The sequence below is a fragment of the Colius striatus genome, chromosome 12 (genome assembly GCF_028858725.1).
Source record: "Colius striatus isolate bColStr4 chromosome 12, bColStr4.1.hap1, whole genome shotgun sequence".
In the NCBI taxonomy this organism is placed as follows: Eukaryota; Metazoa; Chordata; class Aves; order Coliiformes; family Coliidae; genus Colius; species Colius striatus.
In genome coordinates, this window is record NC_084770.1 from 15,077,407 (window position 1) to 15,103,015 (window position 25,609).

Sequence of the window (25,609 nt, forward strand, 5' to 3'; positions counted from 1 at the left end):
GAACATCTAAAACAGTAACATGAAATGATTGGAACTGAACATATCAATTTGATCAATTAAGTACGAGCATCCGATAGAACGCAAATATTGGGTGGAAGGTATTCACATTAAGTGCAAAACACTTGAAGTTTAAACATTTCCAGATAATTTTCAACATGCAGCATCACCTGAAAGTTCACTTTTTATCCCAAGCACAATTTTACAATTCAAAAATAATGGTGCCATTGTATTTTTCAAAGGAAATTCTAAGGAAAAGACACTTTGTTTCAAGGCTAATAAACAAAAAATTAGCTTCAATTCTGAAATGCTCTGTCACTTTTGCATTCTCTTGCCCATGTAAATTAAAGTACCAAAACTCTGAACAAGTTCTACAACAATAAAATCTCAGCTCTGACAATCAAGCAGGGATGCTGAGTTTGTAATCTATCTACACACATGCTAGTCAGACACACGCTGCTGTTCTACAACAGGTCCAACTGCTCTGCTCCTGTAAGCAGTGTGGACGCTGAAACTGAAGACATTGCTATTTCATGGCTATTTTTGCCACTGACATACTGAACCGTACCAAATCCTCAACTCTTGTATTTACTGGTGGCAAACTAAGCAAGCGAGGAGAACAGCATCACATGCAGACAGGCAAAAATCACCCTAGAGTTGATTTGTTAGTAGAGCACAGAGGCACGGAACTGGGATTCGCACAGTTGTAGTCCTTGTTACAGAGCTCTGACAAAAAAATATCCCAATAGCCTGATGAGAGATCTCACAACTGCCTTTCTCATCTTTACACAGGATACAAATCGAGGCAGCCATGAGCCTGGATTTAGTGATAATTGTAATGATCTTTGTTATATCACATGTCCTGAGGCCTTTTCTTTCCTTTTCAGTGCTAGTTATGTTTTAACAAGCAACATCCTTGCTGTTAATGCTGCAATAATAATCTTGAAGTAAAATTAAGACTATTGCACCTGAGTGACCTGTGAAAGAAAGTGTCTTTGCTAACACTGCTCTCGATGGTCACAGAGTTAGAATCCAAAATATTCTAAGAGGTTCTTGCCACCATTTTATTTTTGAACACATTTACACAGTGGATGCTGCATCCTTTGATCCTGTGAAGTAACAGATACAGTATTTTGTATCTCTTCCTCTTCTAAACTCTTACCATTTGCCTGTTAGGTTTCAATATCTGACGACATGCACAGCATGAAAAAGGGGGGAGAAAGAAGAACTAAAAGATCAAGTTGTTGCACAATGTGTTGGGGTAAGCCTAACAAACCATCAGCATTAACAATTTATTTACAATCTCTTCTGTTCTCCTTTGCTCCAAACTGAGAACTTGGAATGAAAATGTGAGGTCTTGCATCAACACTATCCCGTCTCACACATTCACACAAAGTCATCACTTCTTGAAGACTTCTTAGAGCAGTACATGAGCTTCTCTTGCCCTTACCTTCGGCTTTTTTAGGCACACATTAATTTGCAACATACTTTATGCACTGCAGATATTTTACTGTGACACAAAGTTCTGCATATTCCAATAACCATCTTTTAGCAAACAGAGAGGTAGAGAGTAATTCCAAATAAATTCTAACACTTTTTAAAGTCACATCACAGAAAACATGAGAGGCCAAGGGCCATCTGAAAGCTTTATTTCCAGTATGCTCATTCACTAAGCATATTTTAAAATAGGTCTTAATTTTTACAGTTAATTTATAGAAGAAACCATTGAAAGATCCTTCTCCGTAAAGTCTACATTAACATACTGGTCTAGACTTAACAGACTATAATCTATTCCACAAACTAAACATTTTGTTACTAAATAAAATGAAACAAGTGTGTTCCTGCCTTGTGGATGTTTGTTAAGCAATTTTGAAGTGAGGTGCTTTGACAACTAAGACAGATGCACAGAAGCACACTGTTTCATACTGCAAAATTGCTTCATTAGAAGAGTACTGAAGGTCCTTTACCAATTCACAAGAACTGTGAAGTCACATAACTTGTAATAAATTACAAGAGAGGGCAGTCGTAAGAGACATTTTAGTCTAAAGCTCAACTATTTTAATGTTCTCATCAAATATCCCCTGAGGAATAGGTACTCCAGCTGCCCCTTTATTGCTCCTTTCTCTGCAGAGATGCTAACCACCAGTTCCCATCCTCTCTGATTTTAGTTACTCAAGACAACTCTGGCCATTGTCTGTACATCATTATTTGGATACTTTTTTTTTATGGCTCAATTTCCTGAGCTCAGGCCTACTCCTTATCACCAGGTGATCACTATGAATATAGCATCATGCTATTTTTGTATGTTGTGCCATAACTTGCAGCTCTACCAAGCACTGCATGAAAATCAGCAAGCACTTCATGTTAGTAATAAGAATGACATAATGAGAGAAGCAAGTGTACTTTTGCATCATTACCTATGAGAGGAAAAACAGTACCTAATTTTTCTAGTTGGAGTTAACTAGCTCAGGACCAAGGAAAATGAGGAAGCAGACTTATAATGGTTTCATCCAAGCTTTAGGTGACTTCATTAAGTTATTGTCTTAAAAACATTTACTGACTGGAAAGTATAGTTTAAAAGCAGCTTGCACCACTTAGTTTTAAAACTCTGAGAAACTAAAACAATACATTTTCAGAAGCTTTCAGACTTTCAGATTTAAGCCTAATTTTGTTAAAGATTCTAAAAAGAATCTGTTGTTTGACACTGCAATTAAGTCCAACTCAAAATGAGTTTTAAATGAATAAATATAAAATTCTCATTTACTGAGGCTATGACATATGACTTTGACAAAAACAGTATGCACATAAAACAATGTTTAAGACAATCATAAAACATTTATTATCTCGAAAGATAAGTTCTTCATGGACATATGCTTTCTGACAAGATGCCTTACAATTTCCACACTAGGAAAGGTCACCCTTGAGAGCACACACGAATACTGTCAAAGCATCTTTGATAATTATATAGTTCATGGAAGTGAAAAAAAAAAATCTGAAGATTTCTCTGACAGAAGGGGATTTTCCAAAAACATCTATAAAGAAACATCACAAAAAATACAATGGTAGAATAAAGCTTATGATAGTGTACCTGGCCATTTCCCAGCAGAGAAGTATCTTCTCCCATTAGAAGATATGAGCCGTAAAAGAAAACAAATGCATGAAAGAAGCCCAACACGGTCCAGTAAAGAAATGGTTTAAACCCCAGATGGGCATTTTTACTGATGTCTCTGCAAAAATAAAAGAGAATTTGGATATCAGATTGTCTTTATAGAACCCATCAGCTATTCACATTGCATGACTGCTACTGCTTTGAATAAATATAACTTTCAACTGTACCAAGATACATTTAACAAATGCTGACATACGAAAAAACATATAAATCATGGGCAAAAAAAGAACTCTGAACTTTCATGATTTGCCTCTTGCTTTATGCAGGGATCACCAATGGCAAGGGTCTCTAATGAGTCAAATTCAGAATAGCACAAACTGTTCTCCCTGGAGGGGAGAATTGCCAAAGAAATGAAAAGCCTGATGTCTCAATACTTGCCCCTTGGTCTGCTTAAAAGACCTTCAGGAAAAAGAGAAGCATTTAAAAGGTATCTCTTTTTTACAAAAGCACAAGTTTGCTCTGAAAAGCAGTATGCAGTGCAACATGCTACCACTGGGAGGGCATCTAATTCCTCAGGAAATCACTTCCTCTCTTAGTAAGAATTTTTTGGTGGTGATTTCCCTAACCACACTGTCCCAGTTTTTCATTTGTATGTCTGGGCAATTTTCACCTCTTGCATGCATGGCAGGAGAAGGCAGCCAACCATGTGAGCTGACCAAGTCCTCAATTCTCTTCCACTCTTAACATGACTGACTTTAAAAGATGCTTCATTTAACGTACTCATGCTAATTAACTTTCAGGATGAAAACTATGTAGCTGCAGTTCTTTGTCAAGTTAATTAGTAAAAATGGCATAAATTACAGATAAAAATACTGCAGGAATGCATAACGGCAAATTCAGACTTCTGCAGATGTCATTGCTGTTCTAGGAGATGTGCTACTGTGACAATACATGGAAGATATACGTACCTATAGAGCACAGGTTTACTCTGCAGTACATGCGGATGCACATGCTGTTCAAAAAGACTGTATATGAGGACAGGCAAGGAAGTGAAACAAATATTGTACAAAGTCAGGTATACACTGTCATAGAGTGTCTGGAAACGGAAACAAAAGTTATTTTGAGTCTTGCTAAGAAAGAACTTGTTTGCATTTATTAAAGTTTATTAGCACGCTAACAGCAGTAACAAGTCATCAGTTACATGAAACAACTAGTTAGAAAAAGGCTACACTACCCACAGAACCATCTAGGAACATCAAGTAATCAAATACAGAAAAATTAAGCTGGATATTTCTTAAGTGTAAAATCTGTGCTGCACCTGTGTAGTATTTTCCCATATTTTTGGTTATTTACCCTGAGTGTTTCATACATGTTTACCAAGATGTATAGGCACCCACTACTTACTTGTTGTGAAAACAAACAGAAGAACTGATATAAAAATTGTGGTGTAATAAAGCACACATTCTGAAAAAAGAAAAAGAAGGAAATAGTTAATCCTCAGTAACATAACCCTAAAAGAAATTGCTAACTCTTACAAGCTTGTACAAATACACAGGGAAAGCATAACTGCATTTCATTTGGCTAACTGAAGCAATGTGCTTTGGCTCGAGAGCACATTTTGTTTGGGACAATGAACCCCAAAATTATAAACTTAATGAGATACATTCATCAGACATATACATTATTATTGGATGCAAGTAGTAATAAAGGAGGAGAAATCCATCAATTTTCCCCTCAGCTTCTTTTGAGGCATTCTTTGCAAAATAGTTTCCACACTTCATTCATGAAAGCCTGTGCCCTGCTCATGGCAGCAGGAATAAAAAGAACCCAAAACCTAACACTATGTTGACATGTTTAAAAAAAAAGCAATCAACAGAAGACAACAAGTGGCTTGGTGACCAATGCCAGAATCTAGGTAAATTTGAAGTGAGAGTGATTTTGGACTTCTTATCAAAACTGATGATCAATATAAAAAAAAACCCAAAAAAATCAATCGCCCCTCTCCCCAAATTCCACATTATTATCACTTGAAACATGGCAGCCCGGGACTGAGCTCCAAGGCCCGTCCCTCCACTCATCCCTCCGGCATTCTGCTTAAGCCCACCCTGCTGCTCCACGCCCATAGCTCCCCGAGGAGTATTCAGAGATAATTCAGTCCCTGGTGCTTGCTTTCCTTGCAGTGTTTCACCTCAGTATTTCTTAAGTCAAGGCTGGGCCTCTAAGCTTTCTTAAGGTGAGCTTGCTGACAAAAAGCATGCTCTCTCCCTACACACTTTCCGTAGGCTCTTCCCTTCCTCAGCTACTTCTTTTTTCCTTTTAAGAGAGATGAATGGATTTGGGTCATATTAAACTGGTATGAAAAAGGTTACACTTCTGCATCTTGCTAAAGAATGCACTTCATTTCCAGCCAATAATGCTGCTTTCAGAGAACAAACACAATTGCCTCTCAGCCTAGGCAAACTCATCGTGGCTTTTAAGTTCCAATTCTAGGTGGAAGTACTAAACAATTGCACAGTTAAACTACTGCATTTGGTTGGAAAACATTAAAAAAAAAACCCAAAACCCAACCAGAAAACCTGTTGGAACAGAGAAATGTAGCCTGTTCCCAACAAAACTGTTACACCTGCAATACATTTCTTGCTGGGAAAAAGTGACCCATTTTTCTGTGAACATCATTGGTATTCTTTGAAGACTTACCTTATAAAAAAAGTACTGTACAAGGGTTGCTATTCTAATATAGTAAAAGTGCCCATGAACAAAAAGCAACTTGGAGAGGAATTTAAACCGTGCTATTGCATAGTCACTATTTCTTACAGCTTGTCTTCCTTCCTTGCCCATGATGCCTGTAATGTTGGGAAAACAAAACAGACAATGGGTAAATACTATAAAAATTAAAGTTTAAAAAAACCCAACAACATATACCTGAAGCTACAGTTCTGTGTTCTGCATTTCAACATTTATAAAGACTTCAGCAATGTTTAGTTCCAAAAGAAGGCATTACTCCTGAAGAGAAACTGCTCACTCCATGTCAATGCCATTTAAAAAAAAAAAACCCACACACATCACCTCTACTCTGCCCTCATGGGACCACATCTGGAATATTGTGCCCAGTTCTGGGTCCCTCAGTTCAAGAAGGACAGGGAGCTGCTGGAGAGCAGGGCCACAAAGATGCTGAAGGGAATGGAGTATCTTCCTTATGATGAAAGGCTGAGGGAACTGAGGCTCTTTAGTTTGAAGAAGAGAGGTGATCTCATTAATGTTTACAAATATGTAAAGGGTGGGTGTCAGGAGGATGGAGCCAGGCTGTTCTCAGTGAAGTCCAACAACAGGACAAGGGTCAACAGGTATAAGCTGGAACATAAGAGGTTCCAAAGAAACATAAGGAAAAACTCCCTCACTGTGAGGATGAGGGAGCACTGGAAGGGGCTGCCCAAATGGGTTGTGGAGGCTCCTTCTCTGGAGACATTCAAAACCCAGCTGGATGAGTTCCTGTGTGACCTGCTCTAGGTGGTCCTGCTCTGGCAGGGGGTTTGGACTACACGATTTTCCAAGGTCTCTTTCAACCCTTGAGATTCTGTGAATCTATGAAAGCAGAGTACTTCTGAGATTCTAGTTACAGAGATTATTTGTTGTTCTTAAGGCAGCATTAAGCAGGACCTCTGATTATTGGTGTGCTACACAATAAACCTAAGACTTCTGAAAGCAAATAGCCTTAAATATTAAATTACACTAGTCCTCTTCTACAACAGATAACTCAGATTAACACCCTATCATTCATAGGTGCAAAAAAATTTAAAGTTTACCTGTTTATAAACACTATTCATGATAAAAAATATGCATGGACTTGCCTTTATATCTTCTGATAAAAGAAAGTTACCTATGCCCACATGTGCCTCCTGTATCATGCTCACATCATTAGCACCATCCCCGATTGCTAACGTTATGGGTTTCTCCGGAGAGGTTTTTAACAGTCGCACTACCTGAAAAAAACAAAAGGGCAGAAGTTTTCAGATTAGACAGATGGTATACCTACAAAACAATTCCACCAATTCCCAAGTAGCTCAGTTAGTTACCTACCTGTAAATACAGTTAGCATGTTTTACAAATGTGCATATTTGGGTCAAAAACATTTTTGGTGTATCACAGGCCCAAATTCAACGCTCTGTTAGAAAATGCTCTTTGCTTTGGGGCACAAGCCTTACTTAAGTGTTATGCCTGCTTTAAGCTGTTTTTATTTAGAATTTCTTCTACAGTTCTTAATTTGGTGCTTTATCATACAAAAGAGTCAAAGTTCGAAGTGAAAATTTACTTAGGGAGTAAGCCAGATTTAATGCCCTTCACTAGCCATGCCCAGATTCTTCTTTTCAATTAATGGAACAGATCAGTGTAAAAGAGGAACCTGAAAAAAACCAATGTATTAGCTTAAAGATCAATATATGTTGTTAGTAAGGAAACATTTTCTTTTAAAACAACTTCATTATCACCAATAGGTATTCTCAGTTGGAAAAGTCACCAAATCAGCAAAAGAATAGATCTTTAATGTAAATGTCAACAACACTCTAAATAGAGAGTAGTTAGCTAGATGAGACTTTTGGTTAAGGGAAATTATTAATTTATTAACCTCCCAAAGAGCTCTAACTAAAGGAAGAAGCTTCACTAATTCAGCTGTAAATGGGTTGAAGAAGCAAAGGTGTGAATGCAGATCCAGCAAGCTTCCTAAAGCAAAAAAAATATTTCATATTTCTCTATGAAGAAACAATAGACACAAACAATTGTATTCAAATCATCGAGTTCTAGCTGTCAGTGTCAGTGCATTGATTCACAGAGTGTTAACACCCTCATGTAAGGAACACACCACTGATTAAATACAGTCCATAGTTTAGAAAAAAACACCTGATTGTGGGAGCACACTGCCTAATTGCAGGTATTAATATTCAGGTTTAAAGGTTACCCATTCCTAAGGGGTAATTATTTCAAGTTTGTTTAGCACTATATTTCAGTAAGCAGCCTTAAAGAGGTAGTAGGACTGCAGTATGTCACCCAGGTCAGTCCTCGTGTGATACCAAAGACTGCAGTAATTTAGAGACAAAAAGTCAAGAGTAATCCTTGGGTAAATTTTAACAGCAGCAACCAGCAGGAGCTTTGAATGACTGACATGAAATTAGGTCTTAGTCTACTTCATGACAAAGCACAGGAAATAATGGAGATTATCTGCTGGATAGGGTAAAAATGAAGGAAAGCATTACTGGCTGCTACCTGCCACATTTAGCAGTACAAAATACATTACAAATCAAGCTAAACAAGAACAAGGACACAAAACAGGTAAATAGCTACACCTTAAAGAGAAGGGATGGCAAAAATTTGAGCTAAAGTTGTACATGAAGGGGACACATCCAACAAATTTTCTCATAGTACTTACAGTTTCCTTTTAATACTTTATTATAACTAATATTACACCAAGTTACAGACACAGCTGAACAGTTCTATAGAGAAGTGATTCTAAAGACTGCTTTAAAAGTCTGCCTAAATGTTGAAAGCCGGAAGAGAGATCTCAGAACATGTGATTTGGGACACAGTAAAACACATGCCACTCTCTTTTGCACATATAGTACCTCACATAAGGGTTTCCTAGTGATTTAAGGTAAAAAGTAGACAACAGTGTACTTTCAGAGGCTTACTATTTCTAGAAATGCATGCAAAGAGCCTTTTAAGGATGCAGATAAGCTAAAAGTAGAATACATTAAAAATCACTGCAGTGGAGTTATAGAATTGAATATTAGTTAAAAAAAGGAAGAGAAGCATAAAACATAAAAATTCAAAAGGAAAGAATATTGTAGCTCTTCAGAGCTTAGCCTTCTACAGAGGAAAAAAGACACAAAAAAGTCACACAATCTGAATCTGAATTTCATCAGAGTCGCGTTTGAGTAAAATTCAGTAGATGTGAAGGACAAATGATCTTAGAAGAGAGAGTAAAGGCAAACCGCCCCTAGACACCAGGTCTCAGTTTCCCTTCTAATTCCCTCCTCAAACTTGTCGTTTTTTTTAAAAAAATCTTTAGAGAAGCACATTTTTTTCCCACCCTACAGCTTCATGATTTTTCAATGTAGCTTTCTTTGGTTTGGAGAAGTGATGGAACAGGCAACGCAAAAGCAAACAGGTGATCAGGGTAGCTACAACCTTACAGAACACTCAAGAGGCTGATTAAAGATCAACCTTTTTCTCACACAGTGGTACTACTCTGGCTCTGGCCTCCATCCACTTGCAAATTCTCACAAATGCACAAACACATGTAGAAACTTCTGAGCAAACTACTCCACATCAACTGAATTTAACGATTCAAGAGTCATACAAAAGGTCTGGCAAACAAACAAAGCAGTTTCAGAAATCTTTGTCTGCTCAAAGCCTGATAAAAATACTTACAAGACAATCCTGATCATATTCTCACTTACCTTTGCTTTCTGAAGAGGTGCCATGCGACAGCACAGCACTGCAGAACAATTTTTGCAAACTTCCATGAACAGTTTTTCATGTTCCCTGAGTGCAAGAGAGAGGCTGGTCCCATCCACAACCAGTCCATGCTGGATTACATGATCTTCCTTTATTCTATTCAGGGACAAAAACGTTGGCTTTGTATCGGTGTGACGGAAGAACTGAAATTCTGTTACGAGCTATGTGGTTGCCCATACACTACATACAGAAGTTAACCTGTTACACAGGCTGCTTCTTCAAGTCTGTCATCACATTAATAAATATATCTTTTAAAAGGCAACTTGATGTATTTGGCACATACATCAAAGGTATAGTAATATAATTTGAATACTGAAAAAACCCCCAAGGTAAGATGATGACTGAGATAACGCCATCTCAGGTGTTTTACCTCTTGGCTAGCTGCCTCAGCTGCTCGGCGCATGTACTGTCTGACTTGTGTTGCACAAGCTCAAGGATGTTCATGGTTCTATGAAAGTGTCCACATGATAAACTGACACTCACAGCCGTCTCGTGCTTATCTCCAGTGAGTACCCACACTTTGATACCAGCCAATCTGAGGCCTTCTATAGTTTCTTGGACTTTATCCTGCAGTCTAGAAACACGAAAAATCTTAAATAACCAATCAAATACTTCATAACAAAAAAGCTCACACTATAACTCCAAATTACTCCTGAAACCCCATCGTCATGATGACTTAAGGCTGCATTTGTAATGTTATATATATTTTTCAGAGAATCCTAGTCTGGCAGATGACATTCTGTTACCAGCAATAAAACAAAGGCCTTAATGAAACAAAACCTGAACTTCAGCCCTGCTAAGCCATCAAAAATTTATAGTAAGTGTATCTTAATTTAAATTAGGTACCAATACTGCATTGGAGAAGCTTTAAAACAGTCCACACAATTACAGTTTATGGTGGTGCATGAAAAGCTTCCAAGTGCTCTATCCGTACACTCTCCTGAGTACAATAAACCCTCTGACCTACAGAACATGAACTATGCAAGCAAAATGCTTTGTGAAGTAGCTATGTGTAGAAGTTTTCCCAAGGAATTAGCTGTTACCCTGAATATTTACTGCAATTATTCCATTTCACATACATTAAATCTCTTCTGATGAAGTGTACTGTTTGTCATTGCTACGATACCAAAATCAGTTGGTACAACACGCGTTTTGAATGCTCCTCAATCCAAAGAGGGGTAGGTACATTAAATAAGAATATCACAGAACTTTTGGTTGTGGAGAGTTTTTCAGGCCACACATCATATGTCAGTTAAAAATCCTAAACACTTTATGGTTTTGAATGTGGATAGCAGAAACTCCATTGCATACTTGTCTTCTACTCCAGTAGCTCCAAGTAATTCCAGGTCCCTTTCTATGAAGTTGAACACATCTGCTAATCTTTCTTCCCGTTGTTGTAAGGCAGTTCTGGCCTCATGAAGGCGTTTGCCAATTTCTTGATACTCCTCAGGTGTGAACCTTCTGTAGGCTATGCACAAAGTTCTTAGCCCTTTCTGTGAGAAAATAAAAGAGCAGACAAGATTCTGATCTAAGAAGGTGTCACCTGCAACTTGCTCACTTCCAAGTCATAGGATTTGTACCAGATTTTCTTCCCAGCAGCTGGGCAAGCATATATGCTTACCAAAGCAAACTCATCCACATGTAGCCTCGTTTTGTCTATTTCCCCACTCTTACTACGAGGAAGAATGGAAGATTCTGCTCCTTTTGTGAATAAAAGTTTTTCCCCTAAAAAGAAAAATAGAGAAAATCTAAGAACATGTATTATTTAAGAAGTTCTCAACTGCAGCTTGTGCAACTTCTGATCACTTACCTGAGGGACTCTCTACAATGACACTCATTCGTCTGCGATTTGGATCAAACTCTAAAACATGAAGCAATTTATACCTGTATTTGTGTTTGAATAGAAGAGGGAAGGGGAAGAAAATATTTTTAGAAATAAATTTCCAAAGACAATTACTTATAAATACACTCTTGCCCCGGAGCTTTCCCCAAACTGTCATTTTGATGTAGAAACTCTAAAAGTAATGCTACTGCTGTTGAATAACAATCATTGTTATTGGTGTTTGGGCAATCAATTGCTTGTCATCACTTATATTTAGTTCCATTCAATAAGAATAAAAGGTTCTTTTACAAACAGGAATAGTTTCCTGAACACTAGCTTTACATCTGGAGATTAAAATCCTGTATCTTTCTATCATTACTTGAAGTGTACCTACTTTATAACACTAGTAAACAATCTCCACTGTCAAAAGAGATAACTGGACTATTTTTTGTCATGTTACCACTAGTTCTGGAAATTAATTTTAGACATTTAAGTTTAAAGTACTGCCAACTAAATGACACAGATCAAATGGAGAAAAGGTGTTATGACATCTTACAGATATAGAGTTATCAATAATATTTCTATTCATTTTAGAAAAGTTTCAAATACGCAATTACATTATGGATACACGAGACTAGTTTCTAGAGCTGAAGGCACAAACTGTAAGACTTGAAGGAACAATTCAGTTTTCCAACTCTGCTACAGTCTCAGCCTTTGAGAACAGGCAAAGATACAAACTACTGTAATACACACCTATCCATAGTAACTCACACAAAATTCTTGCATCTGTTACAGTTGGTAAGGAATAAGATGCAAGCTGTCTTGAAGATATCAAGAGAAAAGCATTATAAAGAGCACTCTGTGGAAAGGCAAGTTTTCCTTATGAACAGAGAGGATTAAGAAAAGAACATTATATTAATTAATCTTTACTACTGTTCTGTCCTTCAAAAAGAAAGAAGGAATAAAAGTGAATACCTTTCTGGTTTACCCAGACTTTTTACTTCCATACTGTCCCCACTAATTCCAGTAAATACTACTCCAACTCTAAAAGGAAAAGAAAACATATTTAGTCACCGCTTTAGACAGAATGCCTACTGATTGTTGGAGGTGGAGGGAAATAACTAATGTCCACTTTCTGCAATATTCTAATAGCAACACAGTCTGTCTACTATGATTTCTCAAGGATTTCTATAAACATTTTCAATCATCACTTCTTAATATGCCTAGGTTTCTGTGTATTTTAGTTTTGTGTGTTTTCATAGTAAACTGACAGTGACAGATCCCAGGCTTTAGAATCTTTGAGCAATTTTTGAGGTTTCTTTTACCCTGAATTGCCTGCCCTAGTAGACAATTTCAACATTAGATAGTTTTGGCAGTGCAACTCACCGGCTTGCAGCTTCAACTAAAGCCTTCTCATCTGGTGAAGAAGCATAATACTCCAATGGAGATGCTATTCCATTGGCATGCCAGGGACCATCAACACCATCTGTTTGATCTGCATTGATCTGCACTGTATGACAAAGACAAACTGCTTTCAAGAAAAGTTCTTCCTCTTTCATCTGTGTGGAAGAAAAAACTTCATTTGTAACATTTACATATCAACTCAGTTTTGAACACACTTAATAAAAAAATATGGTTTTATTTAAAAATCTGCCAAGTGGTCCACGTTAAATACTCAGACTTCAATGTTTGGTAAATACTATTTGTTCATTAACACTTCATAGCTTCAAACTATTCAGAAATCTTTGTTTTTTAAAGGTTAACACTAGAAGAGTATTTCTCTGAAATGAAACACTTTCTATCTGGGATGACTAATGGAGGGGTAAAGAAAAAATCTTACCAAACTATGCCTATTCCCATCTGGTGAATCTTCAGAAAACCCCTCTGGAGTTAGTTTACCATTGACCTCTTGGTACTTTATGCCATTAATGGAGCACTCCCGAAACTGCATCTCATTTTCAGTTAATGTACCAGTTTTGTCTGTAAACACATACTCTACCTTTTATAAAATAAAACAAAAACAGACTTGGAGTTGCATGTATTTGTTAGAAGAAAAAAAACCAAAACAAAACTCACACTCTCCACTACACAGCTCTTTTATATCATATGCAAACTATCACTTCTGCCACCAAATCTTTCTTATTTTTAAATTAATCAGAAATCTAAGTGCAACCAGTAAAAAGCATGCAGTAATGAAATTTTGATATTAAAACAGAAGTAAAAAAATTAAGGTTTTTAAAACAAGAGATGAATCAATGTGTTTTTTACTCTACCTGTCCTAATTCCTCATTGAGGTCTGAAGTATTTACTTGTGCTCTCTGGTTTGTTTCTTTGTGATAGAGGTCAAGATCCCAGCCAATAAAAAAAGATCCAAGGAATTTCTGCATCTCAACGGTCACATAAAGTGAAATAGGTATGATAAAATTGTAAAGTACCAGAAAAGCAAGAAAATCTGAAATAAATCTCAGAATCTACAAGAGAAGAAGAAAAAAAAAGGTAAAGATTACTGCAGTGATCAGGTAAAATGTAGTTAGTTATGTGTCAATATGCATGAAAGACGACAAACTGACAGAGCTGGAGGAAACCAAGTCCCATATATACAAGAGACACAACACGTGCAGTGACAATGCAGGCATTTCCAGGTTGCCCCAGAAACACACCTTCAGACCGAGGCAAAAGGCTGGATGCTTCAACTCTCAAGCTCATGAATTTTTGTCCTTTCTACTGAATGTCAGGAGAGCTGCCAATTAACATTAACTGTCATGGTGATTCTCTTTTCAAACAGGTGTCTTGAAAGAGTTTGATCAAAAAACAAACACGTTTCTCATTCCATCAAACAGCACCATTCATCGGCTTTTCTAAAGAACCATAAATGTTCAAGACAATCGATATCCCATGTTGTCAGAGGAATCTGCAAGCATCCTCTATTGGTTTAGGACAGCAGAGCGACAAGAGGGTTCCTGTCTACTGTATTCCCCAGTGACGTGGGTGATCCAGACTACATGACAAGAAAGAGATGGTATGGATTTCAAACTTCCTTCATGCCTCTTCAAATCATTGTGTTCAAACATTAAACTTTTGGTTAACAGCTATGTAACAGGATGGAAATTTTTCTTTATTAACGTATTTTACAAACTTGAAGTCTCTTTAAAGTTTTTTTCATTTACATAACAAATTGGGTATCTAAATTGTTCTTTGGGAAGACTCTTACCAGCACTTGAATATTGAACACGGGAAACTAGAGATGAAAAAAACTTGGACATCTCTTTCAACTCTTCCAGATATTGGTGTAGGAGAACATTTTGAAGAAAGGGAGTATAGAAGAAGTTAACAGTTTGCTAAACTAAATAATGTCTGTTCTTCCTAATTAGGGAGCATTGCTACAACTACTTAATAAAATCAGTAACAATAATTAAGATGTCTGCCAAAGTCAGAAATCCCCATGCCTTAAGAGATCTTCTGAAACAAACCAGAAAAGATAAAGATTGAGAGCAATAATTCATGTAAGAGAAGATAAACTGAGAAGTGACAATCACTAAGGTTAGTGACTTTCTTCAAGCAATGGCTATGAAACAACTATCTGTACAACACAGGACAGATGAACAGAGAAGGCACTCTAAGGATATCAGCACACTGAGAAACATAAAGCAGACTGTGAAAGTAAACAAGGGAGACAGAAAAATAAAGACACAATAGGAGGAAAGTGTCATTGCAGAAATAGAAATGGCTCGGTGTGCTCCTGAAAGCAAAGGTAAAGAAATGGAAAGATTGAGTAAATACTTATCCTGAGTCTATTTGGAACTGAAAAGGCTCCACACGCTAGTCTATACAGCAACTACTTCAAATTAAGAGGGGCCAAGAATTTATTTGACTGATCACTTCAAACAATTTAAGGAGTGTTAAGTGGGTGCAGGTACTAAAAATAAAAGTCACTAAACAATTTGAACACTTTTAAATACTTTTAGTACTTTTCAACAGTGACACTTTTAGAGAAGATTGTTTTAGAGTACAATGAAAAGTTTTTGATAACTGCAGTGATAACCTGAATTTAGAATTTGAAATAAAACACAGCATTGAGACAGATACTTTTCCAGTTAGATCACAAATACACTTCACCTAACAAGCCTCTGAGAAAGCTGCATGTTCTACTGAAATTACAATAAACTCTTAAACTCTCCTTGAGTCAAAGACATTGTCAATTACTCCTTCTTCCTTCTGGAACCACTACATACTAGCTGTAATTTTCACTCTACTTGTGAATCAGAATGAAACTCCCTTGACTTTGGGACCTTTTTGCACACACAGCACCTAGGGAGCACCTTTATCTCTCAGCTCTGGGAGATGTTGAGGGTGTGAGTGTTAAACATCTGACACCACATCACACACGGAAACTGGATTTCCAATTCTTCTGTACTTTGAAAATCCCCTCTACTTCTCAGAATCAGCTCTAGCCAGCTCCTGAACTGCTTTGGAAGAAGGTGTACAGAAATAAAAAAATTAAACAGAATGCACAAAAATACAGAATTATTCATAAAAGACACTTCTCAGAAGTGCAGACTTAAGGAACACTCCAACTATCCCTCCAATCTCCAGAGAAAAGTGAGAAGGCAAGCAGGAGCTTGTGCAAAATTACAGCCTTGCACAATTGCCTGAACAATCTCAACATCACAGAGTGTTCAAAATGCCTGAACTGTGAAATCACTGCACTGGAAAGTGTACAAGAACAGCCATCATCCTCTTTTCATTTAAGGAATGACAAATGACATCCCCAAAAGCAATAACTATAGCTAAGAACACAGAACATCAGAAATACATCCTAACAAAGCCAAAATTTTCAAAATGCTTGTTCTTTTCATAAACGGGAAAGAAAAAAGTCAAAGCAGTAAGAGAGGCAGAATATATCCAACACAAGCGTGAGGCTACACAGGACTGACTCTCCCAAAATACTGAGAAAACAGCACAAGGATTTTCAGCAGACCACACAGTAGTTAAATCTATATCCAGAAATGGAGAAAAAATCAGTATCACATTCAGTACACAATGACTGAGGATTCTTCAGCTATGTAACTGGGTAGAACTACATTTACCTTACTGCTGTTTCTTTCATGCTCAGTTTTTCCATTGTACCAAGGCTCATCCCATTTTTCTTCAGCTTGCCATGCATACTTTAAAATGGTGCTCAGAATGGCTTCAAAGAGGAGAATTATTAGATAAATAATCAAAAAGGAATTCATGGACCTACAAAGAGGCAAAAAAAAAAAAAGCAACTCCAGTTTATCTTACTTAATCTGTTGATGCACTGTGGTTACATGAATTATCAGAAACTTACTGGACAATTTTACAAAAAATGTATCCTGTGTTTGATGTGGATATGAAGCTTCTATGTGACAAGCAAGCAACAGAAGTGAAAAGAAATCTCACATCAGTCCAAGGTATACTCTACATACACTAATATGAAAACTACATTAAGGTGCACAAACACCCCTAACAGCTGACTTGTGTCACATCTCTTGTCCAGGATTTTAGAGGCTGATTTATCCTTCTTCCGAGAGTACCTAGCAAGGCTGTGAAGGCAGTACAAACAACCACAGCAGAAATCCAAAGCTATGTCTTTTTCTTCAGTTACAAGAGCACTACTGTGTGGTGGAGTCACTCACCATCCCTGGAAGTGTTCAAGAGATTGGTGGATGTTGTACTTAGGGAAATAGTCCAGTGGTTGATAGGGCTGGGACAAAGGCTAGACTCAATGACCTTAAAGGTTTCTTCCAGCCAAAAGAATTCTATGATCCAATTACTTAACCCAAGTCCCACTATATCAGGATATAATCAACTTGACTCTATATTCTTTAATGGCTAGTCAGACCATTTTTCTACCCCTTGCTTTGATGACTGAACTTGTGCACTCTACAGTTCTGTTTGTTTGTATCTGGCTATATAAGAATAACCAATCCCATGTCTGCAAAAGATTGCCAGAAGACACTCTCAGATTTTTACTAACTCAAATGAAGGCAACATACCAGAACTCCTTTTCCTTTTAAAATAATTCACGAGTTCAACATATAAATCTCTGTTACAGTAACACCTACTCCATAACTTTGAGTAAAGATTTTAAAAACGGAACCTGCAACTTGCCCTAGAAGCAATACTCATTGCAAAAAACATCTGGATAGGCTTTATCCTTCAGACTATGTGAAACAAAGCTATCTTCTATTGCAGCGAATACTACAGTTCAGGTCAAAGATTCGCAAGCGATTAAGACTTCATTTTAATCCATCCTCTTTAAAGGCATGATGCAATTTTACGGTTAGGGAGGCACAGAACAACACAGGCTGGGACTGTTGTGAAAACTATCTCTGAGTATCTGGTTCAAATGGCTTTTTATCCGTCATTAAGTGATCTCCACATCTCAAAACACCCCAGACTAAATTTTTCTGCATTACTCTTTGGGTATTTCAACTTTGTACACCACTGAAAGAATCAATAAATATGAAATATAAAGACGTGGACTTGATAGCTTCCTACTGAAGGCAAACCAATTACACTCACTTCCCTTGCCTAAAACAAAAAGAGATCATCAGGGTTTTAAAGTAACCAAGGAAAAACTAAGTTAAAACTCTACAAATAAGAAAGATATTAGAAAATAAACATACTTTTCTACTGCTGACCGTTTCTGAGATTTACTCTTGTAATTTAATGCCATCTTTGTCTCCATACCTGTATACACTGCAACACCTGGGGAGGAAGGGAAGGGGAAAAAAGTTGTATTTTATTTTCTGCAAATATACCATTTGCAGAATTTTTCCTTTTAAGAGATACAGGATAAAATCTAGAAGTGATATCACTTTTGTGTTTACTTCAGTATAATGGTGAGACAGTATTTTGTAAGTGTTTGCCACATTCTCTACAGTAACACAGTACTAAAGTAATTTTCACACCTACTAAAACGCTGTTCATTATTATGACTATAGTGATCTTCAATATGTATTTTATGGAAATCAGAATAGTAAATCTCAGGAGAAAGTCTTGAACAATGGGTAACAGTAACAACAGTCATTTACTCATTGTAGTTAAGTTATTCCTTTATCAAGCCACTTCAAATATTTTCACCGAGACGGAATATTATATCCTTAGAGATTCCTCAACATAATATCTTTACTTTCATCTACAGTCATATCCCCTCAGGTAACAGTCAGCAAGATTATTACAATTTCTTCAGTGCAAGTAGAATTAAACCGCAGTTTATCAACACGCTTTAAGAAGACAAGACTCTTTTAGTATTTAGACGTCTACAAACCAAATATTTCTTTAGTGTTTTTTAATCTTGCCCCACGAAGTAAGAGACTTTCAGGCCCAAGAGGTCTAAAAAAGAAATAGATATATCAGTATTTAAAAAGTAGTTGTTCTGTATTCTGTAGGACTAGTGAAATCCAGTTTCCTATGCAAAGTCGGCCTAGATCAGCTATGAACTTCCACTGCACCAGCTCCAACCCCAACCTCGTTTAGGTCAACCTTCAATCCTCTGACTCTTTATCATACCCAGACACTGTCACAGAGCTCTCAGTTTCCTTTCATGTCTCCTTTGGTCACTGCCATACTCTCTCAACACTGCCCAATATCCTGTAATTAATAATTGAGCTAAATATTCAAAATGGCTCGTTCAGAGAGACTGGCAAGTTACTTGAGAAGCCAATAGGCAAAAACCCAGTTGGGCTCACAGTGCAACAGAGATCTATTTTAGGTCTGGCTATTTTACTTTGCTTACTTTTATCCCTCTAGCAAACTGAAAGGATTTAGCAAGTTCAAAAGCTATTTATACCAGAGGCAAAACAATCAGATGGACACACCACCATCACAACAGTGCAAGTTGTGCCTCCTAACTGATGAGAATATGTCACAAATGTTCTTCCCCTCACATTTATTACACCACAATAACACATTCATTTCTTTGGCTAAGTTAACGATAAACAGCACTGTGAAAATAAAGGTCCAGCTAGAATCAAGGTTCATATAAGGTTAGAGCTGTGTGTTCTACTTCAATGTCTGTATCATCTTTAGAAACTGCCTGCAGGGTTGGTTTGAAATAAAAAGGTGCAGTCACTATTTTTACAAGCATTTCAAATGAAAGCAGAAACTGAACAACTGCAGTGACCAGATTGACATACTGGGTATAAATAAACAAATTCAAGATCATCTACAAAGTGCTACAGCATACAAGCCCTTGAGTTTGTCTTTTCTATTAGCTGTATCACAAGCAGCCCAGGATCACTATTACTTCAAAAAGCTTAACTCAGAGTTACTAAAGAAAACCCCCAAAACTCACACCCTGCCTCCCACAGTTAAACATTAAATTAAATGTTACTGCAAATGTGACAGTTCCCATAACAAATAATGTACTGCACCGATTATACACACAGATTATAATGTGTCCTTTAAATTACATATCCATATGTCAATGCTTTAGGTTAGACTCTAACTAAATATTTGAAATATAAGGGACCAAAAGGTCCAAGAGTTAATATTTTCTTATAAGAAATGTAATGTATATTTCTGGATTGAAGCGGGGGTTTTTTACAGTTTGTAAAACCAGTCTGACAAATCCAAAATACAAAAGCTGAGTCAGTGCAACATAGACTAGAACAAGTTTATCTTTGACAGCTAGAAGATATAACTCCACCAGTAGTCAGAATTTGCAACTATTTTCCACATTCCCTTTAAAACCGCCTCTATTATATGTGTCCATTAAATTATTTTGATAGATTATCCCAAAGCTGAACCCGTCAAGCTTGTTAGTAATGAATTCTGATAAGCTCTAAGTGAAGTAGCACACACAGCAACCTCAGAAAACAGGTGAGTGGTTTTGAGGGTGTGGTTGGGGGTTTTTGTGGGGGTGGCTAAGACAATGGACTTGGGTCTAAGTGGTCTGTCTCGCACATTCCTGTATTTCTTGCAGAACTTTGACAAATCATTTCTTCACTATGAACTCCACATTACTCCTACCTAAAACTGACAGATGTTTGCCAGCCTCATAGGAGGCTTCAGGATTGAAAGATGAAACTGAAGGCACAGATTATGTGGAAAATAACACTGCTTTAATATTTGATTCAGGTAGAAATTTCACTTTGTAAATGTAAAAAGGATAACATTTTGGACATTAGAAGAGAGAATCATAACATATTTACCTATTTCTGTGACAAATTTAAACATTATAACATAGCACTTCACATTTTGAAAAAAAGTGACCAAGCTTTTGGAAATTTATCAACAACTTTCAAGCAAAGACAATTAACTTGCACACTAAATATTCTTGAAAATACAGCCATTTCCTGGGAGTGACTTCCTGTCTTCACTTCAAACCTTGTCATTTTTTCACTCCTGTTCTTCCTATTTTGTCTCCTGTCTTGCCATGGTGGGGGGAGGTGAAGGAGCAGCTGTGAGGATGCTAGGCTGCTAAGCTGGGGCCAAGCCACTGAAATTAGCCATCTTTTGAGGAAGTCCACATGTAGGTAGATCTGAGTAGCTGTACATCTCTATCTTTCCTTTCACATGTGCTTTGGTGTATGCTACTTGCTATGACTGCACAGGGTAAGGCTGTGAGCACATAATAATGTGCATACAATTATGTGTTGATTATTTACAGTCCAGGTAGTACAGTAGTTTGAAATATATATTAAAAGCTACAAATTTGTAGCAGAGGGTTTGTTAAAACAGATTGATAACTTCTAAGCATTTCAATTGCAGTGACACCTGCTCAGTGCCTCTGATAAAGTTTTACTTACCGTACAATTTCTTCAGTTTGCTGACTTACAGTGATTCTTCCAACAAATCTATGAAAGATGACCACGTTAGAAGTACTTACATTAAGACTCAAAACTGTAAAAAAACTCCATCGTTTATTAAAAAAGTCATTAATAATCAACTTTTATTAACAATTAAACTAAACTAATACAACAACAGTGGCAATATTACAATAATATTACAAGAAACAACAATATTACAACAGAAACATTTCTCCTTCAAAAAAAGAGTCACTTGAGAAAGCCTATTAGGTTTCACTAATAAAACCACAAAGATTATATTTCTTACTCAGTTTAAGTGACTTCTTGATGTTTCAGTAAGAAATAATTCCTCAACAAATATGTTGGCATATTATCCCTCAGAAATAGTCCTTTTTTGTTTAATAAAGCCAATATACTCTGCTTTTAAAAATTCAACACTTGCACATTTAGCATGACCCCAGGTACAAATAGGGACAAAAACTTCTGTGTCTAAACTTGCTATTCTCTGCAAATGGAACTGAGGATCAAATGTTTGAACAGATGTTCAAACTAGCTTAAAGAATTTAATATTTCTCAAAGCTCCCTGAGCTTACTTAAGAATAGAACTCTCTCACCAACCTGCTCACAAGCCGTTGAATTTGTTTAAAACTGGGAAACAAGTTTACTGGTTAGAAGATAAATGTATATGTGTCATGCTTAAAATACTAGAGATATATATGATCCTATTAATTTCTGATTTATTACTGAAATAGTAAAATTCTAAAATGACATTTGGCACTTTCAGTAAAAATCTATGTAAAAACAAGCTAATTATTAAAACCTAACATTAAGTAGATGTCTGAAGCTATTTTAATCCTGGCAAGATCCATAACATCCTTAATGTTGAAATTAAATCAAAATTAAACGTTTAAAATATTTACTAATGAAGTGATACCTGTATAGATCTGCTTCTGGCTGCTGACACTCTACAACAGCTACAAGTTTGTCCAGGTTGGTAACGGACTGTAATACCGCTGTTTCTGGGACTGCAACATGTGTCTGTAAAACAGTGCCCATTATGTTAATGATACAGAGTACCAGGCAAGGGGAAGTATTCCAATAGGCCAAAAATAAAAATGGCATCACAAATTAACTGCCTTCTATTTCACATTAGTCACCCTGACCTTAAGATTGGTCTCTCCATCCAAACTTGCGGTAGTAACATGGCACGAACCGTCAATTCGATCAGATGACAGAAGCACCAGATCAGCAGGAAAAGTCTCATCTTTGGCTACTCTGACAATGTCCCCGACCTAGAGAAGTGTACAAATAAGAGTTTTAAAAGAGAAAAAATAATTTCAGCATTGTTACCTAATCATGATGAAAACAAGTCAAGATGATCAGTGATGAAACAAGAGCTTTAGCTATGTTACAGAAACACTGTTGCCAGTTTGTTCTTAGGCACTTACCCGAATGTTTTTAGATCTGGTTTTTACAAGGCCACCACTTCGAACAACATAAACTGGAGCACCATTTACTTCATTGTCTGCTTTGTGTCGTAGCCAGTCTTCATAACCCTGTGGAAAACACATACAAATTCATTTTTTTAAGCAAGAAATCTATAAGCATAACAATCTTCTAGGCTTCAATTTGCTTGCTGCGTAGCCTGAATGCAGCTACTAAATCTTGAGTTTCTGCTACAGCGGTTACTGAAGAACCTGGGAAATCTCTCGACTTCCACTCACTTGACACAAATAAGTAAAGGCTAATAAAGTAGCAAAAGTGGTGAAGAAATTTAACAGTCCCACGTTCTTTTAAAACAAACAAGTAGTGACATGCTTTGCAGATGAGATGAACAAGCACTCATTTAATCTTCTACCTATAAGGATTAATATACTACAAAACTGGAAACAGTCACTCTCAGTCTTTTTTATGGATTTTTTTTCAAAGAGAAGTTACAGACTGAAATTATTTCTCATGTCATTATCATATAGCACTTCTTCTAGTTCCTGCATAGGCTATGGCAGGAACTTCTAAGATTTCCTCATTTTCTATGACATGCTGTTCACACATAAGCTCTGTACAGCAAAACGACTAAGCAAGCTGTAGTTCTTTGTGAGATCTAATGCAAAAATTCACAGGCAAAATCCCAACTCATCCTAAAAGTCATGAACATTATATGTGAATGTCCTAATACAAAAAGTACTAATGCAGATGCAGTTTGGAGAATTCTGTGGTTGACTGGAGTTTGGAGGAAGGTTATATGATGAATTTGGCATCTTAAAAAGCATACTTTTGCAGCTTTACCTTCATGCTTCTCCACTGTTACTAGCACAAACGAGTGAGGACAGCACAACTGCACTACCTAGGCTTAAAAAAGAGGGAAGCTTGTCATCTGCTTAAAACCAAATAATTAAGAAGTGTGTAGTAATAGTAGCCACATATAGAGATACTGGGAAGTCAGAATATTAAAATCCAAGTAAAACTCTTGAAGAGTTCTTCCTAAGCGTTATGAAAAAGCAAAGAGTCAGTACCTACAGCTCCTTGTTAAAGGTGACTGACAGAAGAAAACAAGGATTTAACTAACATCCTATAACCTTGGGGCATTTGTCTTATAAACCTGAACAGATGAGCAATATGGGCATTTGGCAAAGAACTGAAATTTACCTTCTTTAGAAAGTACAGATTTCAGCGCTTTCTCCATCTGACACCTACCCTCTACAACACAAGAGAAACACCTCATACCAGGGAATTCTTAAGAGCCAAGTTACTGTTGTCAGTTTAAACTGCCCCCCAAATTTACCTACTGCGGCATTTTTGAAAGAGTTCCTTACCCTCACTTGCAAATAATGCAAAAATGTTGTTAAAAAAAGACGCAACAGGAATATAGGGAGTGCTGCTTAATTGCAGGAATAGAAACTAAAGATTAAAATCCCTCAAATTAAGATTCATCAGTCCTGCTTATCCTTGAATTTAACTGGGAAAGGACAAAATCAAACCAGGTCTGCATATTATACTAACAGGTTTTTCATTCTCAGTTTAGGTCTATAGTTAATCAAAACCTGTAAAGGAGTTCTTTCTAATTTAGAAATGTAAATATCTGTGTTTAATCAGCTTGTATGCTAAATAGCTATCAACTTACTGAAATGGACTAAGTTCCTTAAAGCTCCTTAGGAACTTTATAATTAGGGACTTTTATTTGTTCGTACTTTGGTTTGGGTTAATTTTTTTTTTTAATTTATCATATTTTTTAAGTTTGGTCTCCTTTGAGGACTGCATATACACCTTCACAGGCATAAGGAGGAAAGCTACCTTGGCTAACAAGACAGATAAAATGACACAGCATGAGTTGCATCACTTTGCAGTCTTGTATGTCCTTCTTCTGACCTAGGTGCAATTATCCTTCGAAGAAGAAAAAGTTCTCTCTCCTTGGCTGAGATTAAAATAGGGCTGAGTTTTGAGTTTTGCTAGAGGTGCCATGTTAGCTGTCCATCTGGAAGCAGAGGAGGTTTTCTACTTCCTGCTAAGCTTTGCAAACCCTGGTAAGGTTCTGTCTGCTTCTCTCTCTGCATCTTTTGAGACTACTAAGTTATAGTACTGGATATTTTCCCCTCTGCATTCCAGCTGAAGATTTCTCTTTCATGTTTAAGGGCAGTCTGTTGGTAACAGCACACTGCATTGCCTTTCCAAGATAATGGCTTGTGAATACTGTTTGCCTGTTTTCCAGCAGGTAGGATAAGCATAAGAGTCCACTAAATCAGTTTAGGTGGTTCCAATAGTTCTTGCAGAGATATTGAGACAAATCACAAAAATTCTTGATGCCTGGCAAGTCAAGAATTATTTGAAACTCCTAGAAGGAATGCCAGATGTCTGTTCTTTGCAACTGATGGTAAAATACTTTAATTTCTCAATTAAGATTGGATATTTGGAAATAAAGTGATAAATAGATTATTTTGGACTATTTTAGACTTGTACAATTCCCACTTCTTTCTGGACACAAAAATCTGATATTTTACCTAATTTTGACCTAATATTCACAATCTCTTGCAGTTCAGACAGCTTTAAGAGATATTTTCTATTGTCTACTTATGACTACAGCTCTTGAACTCATGATTTTTGGGAGTAATGATAACTACTGCAATTCAATAAGACTAGGGTATTCTACATATACAAACTGTAGGACGACAAGATGAAATGTTAGTTCAAGTATTAGTCCAGCATTAAGATCTCCTCTGCCCCAAACACCACTCTATCTGCTTGAAATCTAGAGCTATTTTTACTTTTGCCTCATTTCAGGATGGCTTTGGGTCTGGCTGGCACAGAAGGCAAATTGAAATTCCAGTTGTAGCTCCCTAACAGTTTCCTGCTGACTTTTCAGTTGCTATGACTGCATTCCTTCCCCAGACAGCACTGTCAAAC

The 25,609-nt window shown here is 36.9% G+C and overlaps 1 protein-coding gene across 4 annotated transcripts in view; it reads right to left on the reverse strand.

Annotated features, from left to right (window-relative positions):
• The window catches only part of ATP11B (ATPase phospholipid transporting 11B (putative)), a 62,754-nt gene that overhangs the window by 17,510 nt on the left and 19,635 nt on the right, over window positions 1-25,609 (reverse strand). For 3 of the 4 annotated variants that reach the window (XM_062005475.1, XM_062005476.1, XM_062005474.1), the window contains exons 5-25: window positions 22,660-22,767; window positions 22,375-22,503; window positions 22,146-22,249; window positions 21,212-21,259; window positions 18,730-18,794; window positions 18,086-18,167; window positions 16,523-16,673; window positions 13,709-13,906; window positions 13,276-13,434; window positions 12,822-12,994; window positions 12,411-12,479; window positions 11,424-11,497; window positions 11,235-11,338; window positions 10,925-11,106; window positions 9,984-10,187; window positions 9,556-9,709; window positions 6,984-7,086; window positions 5,804-5,949; window positions 4,511-4,570; window positions 4,075-4,202; window positions 3,086-3,224 (exon numbers count right to left, since the gene is read on the reverse strand). In XM_062005475.1, the coding sequence (XP_061861459.1) occupies window positions 3,086-3,224; window positions 4,075-4,202; window positions 4,511-4,570; window positions 5,804-5,949; window positions 6,984-7,086; window positions 9,556-9,709; window positions 9,984-10,187; window positions 10,925-11,106; window positions 11,235-11,338; window positions 11,424-11,497; window positions 12,411-12,479; window positions 12,822-12,994; window positions 13,276-13,434; window positions 13,709-13,906; window positions 16,523-16,673; window positions 18,086-18,167; window positions 18,730-18,794; window positions 21,212-21,259; window positions 22,146-22,249; window positions 22,375-22,503; window positions 22,660-22,767 (2,580 nt within the window). The remainder of the gene's footprint in view (window positions 1-3,085; window positions 3,225-4,074; window positions 4,203-4,510; window positions 4,571-5,803; window positions 5,950-6,983; window positions 7,087-9,555; window positions 9,710-9,983; window positions 10,188-10,924; window positions 11,107-11,234; window positions 11,339-11,423; window positions 11,498-12,410; window positions 12,480-12,821; window positions 12,995-13,275; window positions 13,435-13,708; window positions 13,907-16,522; window positions 16,674-18,085; window positions 18,168-18,729; window positions 18,795-21,211; window positions 21,260-22,145; window positions 22,250-22,374; window positions 22,504-22,659; window positions 22,768-25,609) is intronic. The other variant, XM_062005478.1, reaches the window with a different exon arrangement.